Below are 17,347 nucleotides of genomic sequence, written 5' to 3' on the forward strand. Positions count from 1 at the left end.
CCAGCTTTGCAGGCATGGGGTACAGTCATTTTTATCTTTGAACCTGTGACTTGTAAGAGAGCATATGCATGAGGACAGAGAGGAAATGCCCCAGCTGGACATATGCATCTGGGCAGGAACAGCAGGCCATGGGAAATGTTCAGCCCAGACCTTGGCTTGATCTAATTAGGTTTTTGGGCTCCTGTGCAGGGATGGTTTTTGACGTCAGTGTTTGGGACTTGCCCTGATCCCAGAAGGACTCTTGCAGCTGTTCCTTTCCCTGATTCTCTCTGGTAAACCAACTAGCCTGCAGGTTAGCTTTTATCTCTAATGAATCTACCAGTCTCCTCTTTTTTTTTTTTTTTTTTTTACATCTTTATTGGAGTATAATTGCTTTATAATGGTGTGTTGGTTTCTGCTTTATAACAAAGCGAATCAGTTATACATATACATACGTTCCCATATCTCTTCCCTCTTGCACCAGTCTCCTCTTAATTGCTTTTTACCACAAGCTCCATTATTTTTTAAGGGAACTCTTCAGTTTGAACTCTCCCACATTCTGTTGCAAATAAAGTCAGCTCCTTTGGGAAGACCTTCAGATCTCTTTGTTATATGACCTGCTTCTCCCTGGGCAAAATCTCTGAACTCTAGAGCAGAAGGTAGGGATAGGCACACTTCTCTGTCACCTGCTTTAGGAGCTGGAGGGGGTAGTAGCCTCAGGTCATCTTGGCTTACCAATCCTAGCATGGACACCTTACTTTTCAGACAGGGGCAAGGACAGCTGGGGTTCCAGTATTTTCCATGCACCACACCCAAGTTAGAGCCTTTGTCCATAGGGACAAAACCTTTGTCAATAAGAACTGGACAGAAGAAAGAGCCCCAATCTCTTAGCCACTCTTGCCTCCACAATGAATATCTGGGGAGAGAATGAGAACACGTCAGCACCCTGCCTCTCCCAAGAGGATGTTATAACCCTCAGACTGGGAGCTGCGGGGAGAGGGAGCCTGTCGTCTGTGGCCATCTGGAGTAGACTTTTGTCATGTTGAGATGGGACGGAGTAAGGAAGAAGTAGGTAGTGATTCAAGTTCCAAAGACTTTTGCTGTTCTCGCTAAGTTTTTGTAGGTTTTCTTGAATAAATTCTTCCTCATTTGTTATATGCCCATAGGACCATTTCTGGAGACTTTATTTTTTAATTAATTAATTAATATTTTGGCTGCGTTGGGTCTTTGTTTCTGTGCGCGGGCTTTCTCTAGTTGCAGCTAGCAGGGGCTACTCTTTGTTGCAGTGCACGGGCTTCTCATTGTGGTGGCTTCTCTTGTTGTGGAGCACTGGCTCTAGGGGTGCGGGCTTCAGTAGTTGTGGCACACGAGCTCTGTAGTGGCGCATGGGCTTAGTTGCTCCACAGCATGTGGGATCTTCCCAGACTGGGGCTCAAACCTGTGTCCCCTGCATTGGCAGGTGGATTCTCAACCACTGCACCACCAGGGAAATCCGGAGACTTATTTTGGAAAAATAATCTTTACCAGTTTCACCAGGGAGTCAGAAGTGGCACTTCCAGCTGGAAGTTTTGAGATCATTTGCTCTTCAGTAAAGCTAACAGATGCAGGTTAATAAGTGGAGACATTTTTAAATCTTTGGCATTTACAGTCTGAAGTCTTTGTTCAGTTCTGCTTTCTCTTATTTCTTTTGGTTCTTATTTGGGGAGGTTTGTTTCCTTTTGTGGTTGGTTATGTTTGACCACATGCTGGTCAACTAATTATAGGGATTTCCTTATACCAAGAATGAAGGTACCATCCTCTAGAGTAGTTTGGCATTTGTATGGATCACAGACCACCTCAGACTACATTCACAGCTTGATGTGACCCCTGGCTTGTCAAACTATAAGCGCAAATCTGCCCTTACCCTTGTCTTTCCTTTTCGTCTGGTTGCCAGGCTTGAGGGTGAACAGTGTATCTTATCCTATTAGGCTCTTTGGGATCCCAGTGTAATGTGGGAAGTATTTTCTCTAAGGTTCTTGAGATGGTTAATTTTACAGGTCAAATTGCCTAAGTCACAGTGACCAGATATTTGGCCAAACATTATTCTGGACATTTAAGTCAGTGGACTTTGAGGAAAGGAAATTGCCTTCCATGATGCTGGTGGACCTCATCCAATCAGCTGAAGGTCTGACTAGAACAAAAGACAAACTGTCCTGGAGCAAGAAGGTATTTGGCCAGCAGACTGCCTTCAAACTTCAACTGCAACATTTTCTCCTCCTAGGTCTCCAGCCTGACAGCCTTTGGACTTTGTATTAAAATGTATCTGTGGGATTTTAACTTATGGAGGTGACCAGATGATGACACAGAGGGCAGTGCCACTGAGAGAAGACTTTCATGAATTACACTTCCCAGGAGGAGGGGTCCCTCTACCCCACACAGGGCCACATGATGAAGCATCAGTCTGGTCAGGAGACAAAAGCAGGAGTGAGAGGAAAGCATAGCCCAGGGCCTTTATTGTGGTTTCCGTGGAAAAAGCGAGACAGGCAGGAAAACAGTTTAGGATTAGAGAGTGTGAATAATGTTAGTGGGCTGTAAGCTATATGGGTGGTCTCCAGTTTTCTGCAGTGATTTAGGGCAGGGGAAATACTGGCTTGGAGTGTGAGAGTTAGATAAAGAAAGCTGTTGCGGATATGGACTTGAGATTTGTTGTTTGCCTATAAAAGGTATGTTCACAGTTGATTATTATTTCTCCCAGGCCAGCAAGGCCTCCCAACATGTCAAACCATCATGAAATACAAAACATTTAAAATATGATTAACATCATTAATCATTAGAGAAATGCAAATCAAAACTACAATGAGATATCATCTCACACCAGTCAGAATGTCCATCATCAAAAAATCTAGAAACAATAAATGCTGGAGAGGGTGTGGAGAAAAAGGAACACTCTTGCACTGCTGGTGGGAATGTGAATTGGTTCAGCCACTATGGAGAACAGTATGTAGGTTCCTTAACAAACTACATATAGAACTACCATATGACCCAAAATGAGAAAACCAAAATTCAAAAAGTGTCATGTACCAAAATGTTCATTGCAGCTCTATTTACAATAGCCCAGAGATGGAAACAACCTAAGTGCCCATCATGGGATGAATGGATAAAGAAGATGTGGCACATATATACAATGGAATATTACTCAGCCATAAAAAGAAATGAAATTGAGCTATTTGTAATGAGGTGGATGGACCTAGAGTCTGTCATACAGAGTGAAGTAAGTCAGAAAGAGAAAGACAAATACCGTATGCTAACACATATATACGGAATTTAAGAAAAAAAAATGTCATGAAGAACGTAGGGGTAAGACAGGAATAAAGACACAGACCTACTAGAGAATGGACTTGAGGATATGGGGAGGGGGAAGGGTAAGCTGTGACAAAGCAAGAGAGAGGCATGGACATATATACACTACCAAACATAAGGTAGATAGCTAGTGGGAAGCAGCCGCATAACACAGGGATATCAGCTCGGTGCTTTGTGACCGCCTGGAGGGGTGGGATAGGGAGGGTGGGAGGGAGGGAGATGCAAGAGGGAAGAGATATGGGAACATATGTATATGTATAACTGATTCGCTTTGTTATAAAGCAGAAACTAACACACCATTGCAAAGCAGTTATACCCCAATAAAGATGTTAAAAAAAAAAATAAATGCCCAGTACAAAAAAAATTTTATATATATATATATATATATATATATATGATTCATATGTCCTCAGACTGCTGCCTCAGTTCTTCCTGAGTCAGCCCACCCTGCAAATTTTGGATTTTTAGTCTCTATAATGAGCCAATTCCTCAACACCGGTCTTTCTCTATAGATAGATAGATAGACAAACATGCAGCTGCTTCTCTGGAAAGCCCTGACTAATACAGCTTCCTTCCTGTTGCCTTGGCAGATGTCTGCTGAGGCCCAGTTTTGACCTATATATTAGAATACGCTTGTAGCAAAAACAACTTTGGGTCTCAGATACTCTGATCGTAGGCTTTCCTCCAGAATTTGGTCCGGCAGCTCCCCACTCTCCTTCTACCTCTTCATCAAGATTTTTTTTAATAAATTGATTCAAACTTTTAATTTCTTTCCTTCCTTCTTTTTTTTTTTAGCTGAAGAGTCAATCCAAATAATCTAGGCCACCTGTGGCAGTTGTCTCCCAATTGTCCCTCCAGGGGCCCTCTCACCCCTCCCGCTGATCTTGGGGTGATCTGTATCCCTCCAGGCAAACTCTCATACCCTCCTTCTTGTCTGTGGGGTGGGGTGGGAAGTGGGAAGGTGTGGACAGGCTCCTATTCCCTCTGGTGGCAGTTGTGGTCAGCCAGTGGGGAGCCTTAGCTGAAGATTTGAGGGAAGAAATAAAGTGGTCAGGGCATTGATTTCCATGAAACCTCCTCATGTGAGGTTTCCTAGGCTCACTATGCCCCTCAGCTGCAGGTCTCCCCTTCTCTCAAGGAAGCCTCTCCGTGGTTTTCCCACCCAAACTCTTAGAGCCTAGAACTGGCAAAATCTCTGCTGCTGCTGCCTAGACCAGGCACCTGAACTGGGCCTTCTCTTTTCCTTGTACCCCAACCATACTTTGGTAGTCAGTTCTTTTGTAAATAAACACTTTACAAATTATCCTCCCTTACTGTGCCAGCTCCGAGGTCCATACTTTGTAATGTCCATACAAGGTGATGGTTACATTTCTCTCTCATCTGTGTTTATCCTATTATTCACTCAATCTAGTGTGCTCTTTAATTCAACTACTATATTATTCCTATGTAATATTTTGACTTTGTTCTTTTCTGTGTTTTCTTTGTCTTGGGTCTTATTGCTAATAATATTTTCCTATATCTATAAGGATATTAATTAGCTTATTAAAATTTTTTGATCTGTCTTTTCCAACAACTTTATTTCAAATACAGTAAGTCCCCTATACGTATGAATGAGTTCCGTTCTGAAAGCACATTAGTAAGTCCAACTTGTTCTTTTTTTTTTTTTTTTTTGCGGTACGCGGGCCTCTCACTGCTGTGGCCTCTCCCGCCGCAGAGCACAGGCTCCGGACGCGCAGGCTCAGCGGCCATGGCTCACGGGCCCAGCCGCTCCGCGGCATGTGGGATCTTCCCGGACCGGGGCGCAAACCCGTGTCCCCTGCATCGACAGGCGGACTCTCAACCACTGCGTCACCAGGGAAACTCCCAATTTGTTCTTTTAGTCCGAAGAAGTTAGCCTAGGTACCCAACTAACACAATCGGCTCTATAGTACTATACTGTAATAGGTTTATAATAATTTTCACACAAATAATACATAAAAAACAAACAAACACAAAGAATAAAGAAAATATTTTTAATCTCACAGTACAGTACCTTGAAAAGTACAGCAGTATAGTACAACAGCTGGCATACAGGGCCTGGCAACGAGGGAACAGGTAAGAAGAGTTACTGATTGGAAGAGGGAGAGGAGGTGGGAGATGGTAGAGCTGAAGGATGGTCAGCAATAGGAGATGGAGGGCAAGCTGCAATTTCACTCATGCCTGACGTTGATGGCACAGGTTCTGGTTCCTTGCTGGATTCAATTCTATCTACCCTCTTAAAAAAACGATCCAGTGATGTCTGGGTAGTAGCTTTTTTTTTTTTTTTTCTCATCACAGATGACACGGTACCACTGGATTGCATTCTGAACGGCTGCTGCAACCTTTGTGTACCGTTCTATGTTCGGGTCCTGTGCCACAAAAAGTAACAGTGCCTCCTCAAATAAAGAAAATCCCCTTGCCATTTCCTGCGTTGTGAATCTGTTCGGTTCTTCAGTTGCTTCTTCTTCCTCTTGTCTCTCTTCGTTCTTCCTCTGGTAAAGTAAAGCGCACAAAAGTACAACCACTTGTAGAAGATGCACGCAAGTGACAACGTAACGCCAGATACGTGAACTAACTTACAGGATTGGACGTGTGAACGCACGTTTGCATCTTTGAAAGTTTGCAACTGGAAGTCTCCTATGTAGGGGACTTACTGTATTCTATAACATGCAGTCTGTTGTATTTCTCCTGTGACAGTCACACTCCGTGTGTAGTCATGTGGGCATGTGTGCTCGTGTTCATGGTTAGCAGACACTCTGTCGCTCTGTTTGGCACAGTGCGCCAGAGAAGGGTAACGTCCTGATGAGTTCAAGGAGAAGGGAGAGTGTCCCCAGAGCAGAAGGCCCCAGGCACCAAAGGGCCACTGTTAATCTTTCCTCCATACTGACCCCACCAGGCAGCTCCTGTAGTCGGGGCTTCAACTTTAAAGCCTTAGAAGAAATCACAGTAGAAGGATCAAGTCTCCCTAGTAACAATCCCCCTGCCCTCGGGGCTGCGTAGAAGTAGGGGGTTGGAGGACAAGGGCTCGAAGGTGGCTGGTGGGACCTACACACCAGTTGACACGGCCACCCTGAAACACACTGGTACCAGAGAAGGAGAGGCGGCATTTATCGTGAGGATGTGGGGTGGGATGGGGCAAGAGCAGAACATGTAAAGGGCCTCTTCAAGCCCATTCTCTCACTGCCTTCCCTTCTTCCCCCAGCTACAGACCACTCCAGTGTCTCCAGGTTTTCTCATTGATTTTGGTTTCTGAAATCTACATTTTTTCTTGTCACCTCCCAAGCTCATCCAGGGTTGATTCTGAGGTGGGAAGCTCCCGATGGCAGGTCTGGTGAAATCTCCTGCAGGGGCCACTCCCGACCTGTCCCTCAGCCCCAGACCCATTGGCCCTGCAGATCTGCTCTGCACTCTGCCCTCCATCTTGTTATCTGGGATCTTTCATCGCCACTGACCAGAGAGAATTCTGGGCCACATTTGGGACAGGTCAGTCCTGAAAGAGGAATTCAGACAGGGCCTGAAGAGTCTGTGAGGGGCCTGCACTAGAGAGGAGAACAGAGGTTTCAGAGCACTCTCAAGACATCCGAGCTGGAATTCCTGTTCCACTAGTGACTACTCATGGACCTCAAACAGGTTACTTACCCAGGCTAGGCCTGTGTCCAGATCTGTAAAAAGAAACCGAACCTGGATAATGATACTGAGCACTGAAGCTGATTCCAGGTAATAGGGAAGTGGGCTGGGGTTGGAGCTGTGACTTGTCAGGTCTCCAGAGTGTCTGGGAAATGTATCTGTATCCACTGAGTTGGGGGCCCAGGGAGCTTCATGGAGAAGCAAGCAGTCACATCCCTCCATGCTCCATGTAGAATACATTGCTGTTGACGGACAGAGCAGAAGTCACCATGTGAGAGAACTCCAGCACAGCCAGCACGAGGCCACTGTGTATTGAAGGAAAGTGACAGTTTCAGGGACCACGGGTGGCTGAGGCTGCAGATTTGTACTGACCAAGCGCTTGCTCGCGTCCCAGGCCCAGCAGCCCTGCTGGGGAGCCCATAACTGAGCCCACTGCCAAGAGAGGGCTTTCTCACTTCCAGGCACTACTGAACTGGGAGGGAAATCTCTGCGCGAGTGGAAGCAAGATTCTGGTGACCACGTGCATGTGACTTCACCTGTTCTCACTTGCTGGCGAGGTGACAGGGCTATCTGGGTGACAACAGGTTTGGAAGGAATTTTCACAGAACACCTGATGGCACTTTGGACACAGTGGACTGGACCTGCAATGACTCAGGGCTGCTTCCTGACCATCAGGCGTCCAGACTGGGGACTGTGGTTGCAGGACTCTTCTGAGAGATCTGCTAACTAGTTAAGATTCTGTGACCCAGACATGTTTGCCAAGGGCAGCTCAGGACACGACTTATGGGCTCAGTGCTGGGCCAGCAAGTCCTAGGCCAGCCCAACCTCAACCACTGCAGGATGTGGCAAGCCCACAGGGGTGCAGGGGAGGGTGCCCTGGAGACTGGCAGAAGACAGGGCTGTGGGTACACGGGGAACAGGCTTGGAGCTGAGCCCTGGAACAGAGCTCTGAGGATGGCCGACATGAGCCTCCTGGCCAGGGCACTTTGCTCTCTACTTCACATCAAGCCTTTCCAGCAGAGCCTCAGTGGCCTGTGGGCCTGAAAGAGCCTTCTCCATCCTCAGCTCAGGGCAAATCATCCATCGCTAGGACGACGATTATGTTGGCCACCGCTGCCCTGCAGGCTCTAGGGCATGCCACTTCCTCCATGAAGTGATGCTTTGGCCCTGAGCCATGCCAGCTTTTCTGGGAGACTCACCGAGGAGGGTTCAGCTCCAGATGGCCAGCCAGCTTCTCAGTGTCCCTGTCCTTCCCCACCCCCATCCAGGGAGGAGCTCAAAGCACAGTTGGGGTAGGGGTGCGAGATGGCTCTGATGAGTCAGAAACAGGAGCAGGAAGTTTCTTCCATTATTTTTATTTTATCAGGCCTGGAGCAGACTTCAGATGGACGGGAGGGCTCAGAGCTGAACATATTCAAGTAGAACCCATTGGCACTAATGCAGACAGGCTTCCAGGGAGAGGGCCAGGAGGGCCCCATGCATCTGTCACAGCCACCGTGTCCAGAGGAAACTCAGCAGCAGGAGGAAGGTCTGTGAAGTCACCAGGGTTAGGAAGCTCCTGGGGCTGTGGACACTGCCCAGATAAGTAAAGTTGGGCACAGAAGGAGGTTTGCTCTCAGGAGGAATGGAGGAAGGATCAGGGTTGGGTGAGGCAGCCTGCTTCTCGGAGATCCATTGGGTGAAGTAGGAGACCTTGGTGAAGACGCTGGGTTTTATGGGCTCCTGGCAGGGCATACTCCAGCTGGACAGCCCGATCAGAAACCAGGTGTTATTCAGTTGGCAGACGAGGGGACCCCCAGAATCTCCCTGAGGAAAGAGAGGGCATGAGTCATGGGGACCAAGATGGAGAAGAACATGCATTGCTCAGACAGTGTGAAGACACCAGAGTGGACTTGAGGAGCCCTTGTGGCAAGGTGGGGATGGGAGTGAGTTATTCTCATCAGAATCACCCGGGCACTTTGAAAGGTCCAGACACAGGGTCCCACTGCAGACCTCCTGGATCAAAGTCTCAAGGGGCCTTGGAGCCCATTTCACATCTACAAGAATACACAGGGGGACCCCCAGGATCTGGATGCCATGCCTCTGCCCTTCCAGCCCCATGTGGGAGAAGGCGCCCCCCAGTGTCCTCCAGAACGGCCATGGCAGGCCTGGAGACCTCTAGCTAAATCCTCTGCCTAGTACTGCATCCTACCTGGGACTTCGTTTTTGACTCATTAAGGACTCTAGTTTTTCCTCGATTTCTTGATTAAGCGTCTTTAGAAAATGCCAAGCTGTTGGATGTGCTCAGAGGAAAAGAAGTGACGCCCGTGTCCAGGCTGGTGGGGTGGCTGGAATTGCAGGGAATCCCAAGGGGCTCCCAGAAGAATGTGAGGAACTTTGAGTGTGGGATGCCAAGGCAGGAAGGCACCTGCCACCATGGGGCATAACGCTTCCATCCCACAGGGCAAAAGGTGGGGACCAAGGAAACACAGCACCCCTCCAGCCTCCTGTTGAATGAGCATGCCTGAGCACTGTCTGCGTGTGGGAGATGATGAGGTGACATGCAACACAACACAGACAATGCATCCCACACATCTGCAGACTCCACATGTGGAGCAGAGATGCCCAGAGGAGGGCCTTCAGAAGGCTTCTCTGACGAAAAGAAGGGAAGGGATGAGCAAGGCCTGACTCTGGAAGATGCAGGCACAGGTGGCCAACGTGCTTGGCATGGCTGAGGCCAGGGACTAGCAAGGCCAGCACCCAGCTCTCATCAGCCAGGGGCTGGGGTTGAAGGGAGCACTTAAGGACACTCAGCAGGGAAGTGATGTGACCTGAATCGAATTCTAAAAGGATGGCAGGGTGGTTCTGGGGCTGGGTGGAACACAGCCAGTGGGAGGACATGAAATGCTGCAGGGAGACCTGTCAGGACACGATTGTGACAGCAAGGGTAACAAAGACAGGCAAGAAACGGTAAGGCACAGGGTTTGCCACATATGGCCCTTCCTCTCCATCTAAGGAAAGAACGGAGCAAGACAAGAAAAGCAGGATGAGTGCCGAGGGGTGGTCCTTGGTGTGCTGGTGTCAGGAGAAGGAGGAAGAGAGCAGGAAACACAGGAGGGGCCACCCTCCGAGTCTGATGAAAGATGCTGGAGTGGGGGTGGGAGGGTGCCCACCAGCAGCCCCGGTGAGACCGAGGCCTTTGGTTATCTTGATAAGAGCGGTCTGGAGGAACGGCAGGGGGAGAAGTCTGATGGAGTGAGCTTAGGCAAGAAAGAGAAGTGAGGAAGCAAGAGAGGGCAAGTGCAGACACCCTGGGGCCAGGCCTGTTGGGAAGGCAGGCAGAGAGTTAGGGCAGTGGGCAGAGGTGAGAAGGGTCATGTGGTGTGTTTTCAGATGGCAGCATGTTCCTAGGAGACAGAAAGTGCTAGAAAGAAGGTGCAGGAGAGGGAGAGGAGGCTGTGTGAGGAAGCTCGTGGGGCCACAGCCCCAGAGGAGGACATGGTTCCCCCAAGGTTGACCATGATCATGCTTTCTTTCCTTGGGCTGTCCACTTCCCTTTCTGGGCCTCGGTTTCCCCACCGTAAAATAGAAGCACTGCACAGAGTGGGAGAAGGCATTCACAGTGCACACACGCAGTATTGGACTCCCAGCCCACAATTCAATTTGAAATAAGGGCAAAAACACCGTGGATAGACACAACAGAAAAGGCAATGCCCATATGAAAATGTGCTTGCCTTCATTATTCAAATGCAAACGAAAAATGCATGCAATGGTTAAAATGAAAATGGTGGACAGTGTGAAGTCCTGGCAGCCACGCGGAGAAGCCATTGCTGGTGGGAGTGCAAATGGGTCTGAGCAGGTTGGAAGGCTGCTCTCCGGTATCTAGGGGAGATGAACATGGGCACGTTTCATGGTACAGTAATTCTAGTCCCAGGGTTATACCCAAACAAGCTGTGAACCCATGTACACTAAAACACATGCACAAGGATGTTCACAGCAATGGTCTCAAGCAGGAACTACCCAAATGCCACCAACACTAGAATGGAAAAGGAAAATTACAGTATATTCACACAACAATAACCAGGTAATGCTGTACAACAATATGACACACAACCAAAACTCCACACAAGATGGACAGACCTCACAGACCTGACTGAAGGGGACCAGCTGAGGGTGTGTCGTGTGCGATTCCATTTATGTAAGTCCTGACATGAACCCACAGGGCCTTAGCAGCCAGGTTAAGGTTACTCTGCGGTGACAGGAAGGAGGTATGAGACCGTTTGGATGCCTGTTACATGAATGTATCAAGGTCAAAAAAAACACATCCAACAATACACTTGTAAAGTTTGCCCTTTTCTATGTATGCTGTTCTTCAACAAAGCTTCTAAAAGTTATAAAGAAACTGGATGGGATAGACCAGCACCCTTTGGGGGCTTCTGTGCTTCAGCTCTGATGCTTCAGGATGGGGTGGGCCCAGGAAGAGGAAGTCAGGGGCTGGGGCAGGGTTCAGAGAAGACACAGAGGAGAGGTGACAGATGCCGCAGGAGAGGAGAAGCAGCCCACGTCACTTACTCGGCAGATGGACTTTCCTGTCATGAGGTCCCCGGCACATAGCATGTCATCGTGTAGAGAATAGGTATTGTTGTTGGGATCTGGCCCCTGGAAATACGATGTACAAACCTGACTGTCCATGATACCAACCTCTCCCTCCTGCAGCGTGTAGGGAGAAGACAGGAGCCCTGTGTGTTGGGGGGAGAGGGGTTCAGATGTGGGGTGTACCCTGGGAGAGAAACCAGCTCCCTCCCTAACCTTCCTGCTAATAGAGATGCCATCAGTTCTAGCTGTCAGGACCGGGGAAGCCGTCAGAGATGTGCAAAGGTGAGGCGGAAAGACAGCCAGGGCAGACGAGAGAGCAAATGTGAGGGGCCCATGGTGGAGAGGACGAGGAAGGAGGTCATCGTGGCTGCAGTGGGGTGGGGGGTGGCAGGTGAAAAAGATGAGGCAACATCATAGCAGGGTCCAGAGCAAGCAGGGCATCCTCACCAGGATGTGGAGCTTGGATTTCATTCTGAGCACACTGGGAAACCACTGAAGGGTTATATTTAAAAAACAACGAATCTGGCTGCTATGTGGAGACAGAAGCGGAGGCAGGGTGGGTGAACGCTGGAAGTCCTGGCTTGGCCAAAGTATGGCAGTGATGTCGCTAACAATGCCCAGTAGGGTTAGGTGGCGTGACAAACAAGGCATGGCCTTGCCTCTGAGCAGCATCTGGTCTGGGGCACTGCCCACGTGGGTTCTATTTCTAGATCTTGCTCACAGGTCGGAGGCATCTTCCCACAGCAGCACAGTGTCACGGGGCCAGCTCGCTCCTATGGAGTGCTTGCCGTGTGTGCCTCACATGTCGCTGGGCTGGCCCAGGCTCAGCAACTGTGGTCAGGGGAGGATACAGAGGGGGGAGGACAGCTGCCGGCTGAGACTCCCTTTGCTGTCATATGCTTCCTGTCCTGGTGGCTGCTTCAGCCTGTGACTTCCCTTCATGCCCCAACTCCTGCCCTCCAACCTGTCTTGGAGAATCCTCCTTGCTCTGCCAGTGGTTCTTAACAAGTGACAGTCCATGCCAGGAGAGTGTCTTTGGAAATGTTGGAGAGTTGGCTGTTCTCATGACAAGGCATTGTGACTGACATCTGTGGCCAGGAGCAGGGATGCTGGCTCGCATAGCAAAGAAAGTCCTGCCCCAAATGCCTCCACTGAGATACTCTGCCAAATCAGGACCTACAAATCATGTCAAATTGACATTCTCCTTTTTTTTTTTTTACTCAATGTTATTATTTTTCTAAATCAAAAGCATTCACCCTAGAGCAAAAATCTTTGCCCAACATTTCTCCTCTCTCGGTCTAAATGTATGCAAGCCCAGCAAGCTGGCAGAAAGGACAAGTTTCACTTGAGTTAAGGGATGAGGGAAGTGAGGTTCACAGATGTAAATGTTCTTAAGCCATAAATGCCCCATCTTCACCTCCCAGGCCAGAGAGCAGGCCTACCTTCATTTCCTTACTGCTGCCCCAAGTACCTTCTATAGCAGTGGAAGCTCAGGAGGTGTCCTGAAGGGGCCTGGCCCAAACAGGGCCTGGGAGTCAGGGTGGAATCCTGAATGGCTGAGTCAAAGGGCTCAGGTACCTGATTCCAAAAGTTAGAGATACTCAGACTGTTTTGAACCATGGACCGAAGGAAACTTGAACTGATAGCAGACATGCTCTCAGGTCTGGAAGGGCTCCACAATGGTCACTGCTCTCCCCCTTCTTCCTCAGCCCTTGCTCTCCTTGCCTGCCCTGCCCCCACTCACGGTCCTCGGTGACCATCCCCCAGCCAGTTATCCAACAGGAGGTATGAGGGGGCAGCTGTGTGTTAGGTCCCGGGAGGCAGACGGGGCGGATGTAGTCGGAAAAGTCCACGGGCCGATACAGCTGCAACAGGGTGATGTCACTCCCCATGTAGTAGTGCTTGTTAAAGTCCGTGTTGACGATGACTCGGTACACTGATGCCTGCCTACTGTGTGAGGTAGGAGTTCTTAGCCGATGGTATCCTAGCAGGATTCTGTAGGCAGACGGATCATGGGACCTGTTGTGGGGAAGCTGCGTTATCACCCATGTCCTCTGGGTGCTGGACCAGCATCCTCGCCCTGGCTGCCTCCCTCCCACCCCCTCCTCCCGGTGAGACCCCACCATTATTCAAAACCATTCTCTCTCCTCCCTTCCTAATACTGAGGTAGGCTTGATTGCTGTCCATAGCCTCAGCACATTTGCCCTTAGAAAGTTTCTGATGGCTTTCCCAGCATGCATCTGATGGCTTTCCCAGCATGCACCAGAATCAAAGGAGCAGAGCATCTTCATGCTGGAAAGAAACGTTGGGGGTACATCGAACTGTACCCTTTCAGTTTAGATGAGCAGAGACTTGGCTTATTCCCAGCTCTGACCAGAACCCTTGGAAGTTCTCTGGGCCTGGGGTGATTCTCAAAGACCCCACTTCCCAGACCAGAATGATGCATCCCCCTCCTGTCCAGTCTTCACACGCTGATTTCTCTAAAAGCGGGTCCTCCCCTGTTGACAGGCACTCAACAAGCCTTTGTGGAGCAAATGGAGGAGTGCATGGAACTAAACTTCTCCTTGCTACTGGAACATGAGCAACTTTCCACCCACATGTCCTGCTTGGGCTGTCTCCCTACCCAGACTCCTCCCACAAGACCCCTCCAGCTCCAAGCCCTTCCTCCAGTGGGACCCATAGCACTTCCTCTAATAGTGGCTCAGGGTCTACCCTCTTGCACATTGTGGCCTCCCATCCTGCATCACAGTATTTGGGCTTGTGTTTCACTTTCCTGGTAGGATAAGAAACTTCAAGGTGGGTCCTGCATTTCCATGTCCCTCACAGTGGGCCTGGCACCTGTGGGTGCTAAATGAATGAATAGCACCCAAGTGGGATCTCAAATCCAGCTGATGTCAGCGGCTCTATCCTCCGGACTGGGAGGGTGACACTCTCCCCACCCACTCTGGGCACAGAGCAAGCCCAGGATGTACCTGAGGGGCAGCCCACTCTCTTGACTGCCGTGTCCCATCTCCCCGGACAGAGGCCATCTGCTTTATGCCTCGCTCTGGCCTGTTGGGACGGTGGTGACCACAGCTCCTCTTTGGCACATGCTTCAACAGAAGTGACAAGAAGATCTGGGTCCCAGGATGCCTCCAGAGAGAAACATGTCAGACTGTGCAAGTGGTCAGGACCCAGGGAAGCCTCCAGCAGTTGTGCTGGAGATGGCCTGTGGATAGCCTGGCTTGAAGGGAGCAAAATGCTTGTCCACACCAGGGCCTGATGGATGCCCCCAGCCCTGGGAAGTGGGGGCCCTGGGACTATGGTTCCAGCACAAAGCCTGAAGCATGTGGCCAGAGACACTACACACCCACCGCCATTTGCACAAGAGGAAGGTAAAGCTGAGATCTTGTGGACTCTCTAGAGCTGGGCAAGATGTAGAAACCGGAGCCCACCTTGAGTGGGAACAAGATTTAATTCCTAAGTTTAGGGAAGATAAAGAGTAGACTGGAAGCACTTTCAATGGAACTAAAGTCTATCTTCCAGTATTGATCATCACAGTTAGAGTCAATTTCCATTTAGCTATTTAAAAGTAAAGTACACACAGCTTACCAAAGTGTGAGGAGGCATCCCTGGAGGGAGAGATGAGGCAGATAGCCCCTGTCCTGGGATATGTGACCCGACAGTCAGGAGACTGGAGTCCAGTGGGGAGCAAGGATGGCCTTCCAGGGAGAGGGAACTGCTGAGTCCAAGGCAGGGGCAACAGTACACACAGAGACACCTGGTGGCAGCAAAGCCTGAACAAAGCCTGGGAAAAGAAAGGCTGGGACAACCTTCATCCCCTTCTGTTCTGCCCGTTTGTGCTCCCTCCGCATCCCACCCAGCAGCGGGCTGTGGGGAAGACGTACAGTTGGAAACAGTGGGCAGCTGAGGCCACCCAGTAGGCACTGATGAGGGCGGCTCCACAGACGTACTGACCATTATAGAGCAGGCTGACCTGCCATGGCCACCGCTTCTCAGGTGCGTCCTGGCCACCAAAGATCCTCCCAGTTACGGCAGGCCGCCCACACACTGTGGAGACAGTCACAGCCATGAGGCATCAGTGTTATGGATGCCAACCTCGGTGCCTCTAAATGTCAGAATCCATAGGGCCCAGGGCCACCACAGCCCATCCTCCCACTTCACAGCTGGGAAATCCACGGCCCCGGGTGAAATGACATGGCCCACATGACAAAGGGCCACCTGGCTTCGCTGTTGATGGCAGCGCTAAGGAAGCAGCCTGCGGCTCTGGAGGGGGCGGGAAGGGAAGCAGCTGCAGAGGGTCTCAGCACACCAGCCAGGGGGCAGAGGTCCGGGCTGGGAGGTGGTACTGCTCCAGACACTTTCCCAGACCTAGTTCACGTGACTAGCACATCGCTGTTTGAAGTCCCAGAAACTGAGGCCTTCCAGAGTGATGCCACTGAGATGAAGTGGCTACGTCCTTCTTCTCCAGCCCAATATTCCAGAGGGACTGAGGCCAAATGGAACATACTCTGCTTGACAATTCCCCTCTGAAAGCAGTACTCCCTCATTCCCCAAATGAAGAGGGTGCGGGGGCCGACAGGGACCATCCAGGTCAGGACTCCAGTCCTTGGACTGAGGACGCTTGAGATCTAGCGGGAAGAGGCGGCGGGGAAGATGGCCCTCCCTTCCCCCACCTCCCATGCCCCCCACGGACCCAGGGACTCCTGAACCCGCTGGGCAGGTAGAGGTCCTACCTGTCTACCGTCGGCGCGGGGGAGGGGGGGCAGTATAGGGAGGGGAGGGACATATGAGGAGAAAGCGACCTTGACCCTCTTGCCCGCCTGCCCACTCACCCTCTTTGGCGCGCCGTGGCGGTCCCGCTGTGGTGGTCCCAGCCACCTTAGTATGCAGCAGGAGTGAGTGTAGGTACAGCAGGATGACAGCCAGGGTGCAGGCTCCCCGCCAGCCTGGACCTGAGCCCCCCTTGATCTCCATGTAGCCAGTCCTTCATCTGCGACCTGACTGAACGGACAGCGGCTCGCGCGGGCCCTGGGGGATGCTGGGAAACCGCCTCCTTTTGTGGGCCACACCCCTGACCTGGACCTGACCACCTGCCGCTCGCTCACACACACGCGCGTGCCATTGGAGAAGCAGCGTGCCACGTGTGTCCGGAGCTCTCGCAGCCATGGTCCGTAGAAGGCAGTAATCGCTGGGAGCCCCCAGGCTGATGTGGGAAGCATAGGGCACATAGGATCCCTGCGTCCCGGGACCCCAGTTTGCGGGGAGACATCAGGGCAGCTATGGCACTATGCCGAGGAATAAATACTAATGCTCAGAGGTCAGGTACTTGTATAAGTGTCACCAAATGTGTCCCACTTGCTTTCAAGATCCAGTGCACTTTGCACTCATCTGTTCCTCTGCCCCCACTCCCCATGTGATCAGGTCAGGGCCACTAAGGGTAACATCCCTTTCTCAGACTCACATGTTGTACTGTACAACATGACATAATCATGGGGTGGATACTCACAGGTCTTTCCCACACACAGCAGGAGGGAATTATACAAGAGTATGGGTCATTAGGGGGTCCAGCCACTGACCTCTAATGGCTCATGTCCTTCTGAAATGCTAAATCATTCACTATGCCTCAAGGTCCCCAAGAATCTCATCCCGTTAAACTTAAAATTCAAAGTTTCATCTGTTGGAGGAGGTCATCAAGAGGAGGTAATTGCAGGTTGACCCTGGAGCCGGACCTGGGCAATTGGAGGCTCCTCACCCCTCCCCCCGCCCTTGGAATGTAGGTTTTGCCCACAGTGGGTGCTGCTCCAAG

General features: G+C 50.5%; 1 protein-coding gene across 1 annotated transcript; it reads right to left on the reverse strand.

The window, feature by feature from the left end:
- Positions 1 to 8,448: 8,448 nt before the first annotated feature.
- On the reverse strand, positions 8,449 to 16,707 carry LOC136125906 (serine protease 40-like). Its single transcript, XM_065880898.1, is given in 5 exon segments — positions 8,449 to 8,769; positions 11,515 to 11,681; positions 13,283 to 13,557; positions 15,426 to 15,588; positions 16,374 to 16,707. Coding segments are annotated over 5 exon segments (1,260 nt in total).
- Between the last annotated feature and the right edge of the window lie 640 nt (positions 16,708 to 17,347).

The sequence above is a fragment of the Phocoena phocoena genome, chromosome 7, assembly GCF_963924675.1.
Source record: "Phocoena phocoena chromosome 7, mPhoPho1.1, whole genome shotgun sequence".
NCBI lineage: Eukaryota > Metazoa > Chordata > Mammalia > Artiodactyla > Phocoenidae > Phocoena > Phocoena phocoena.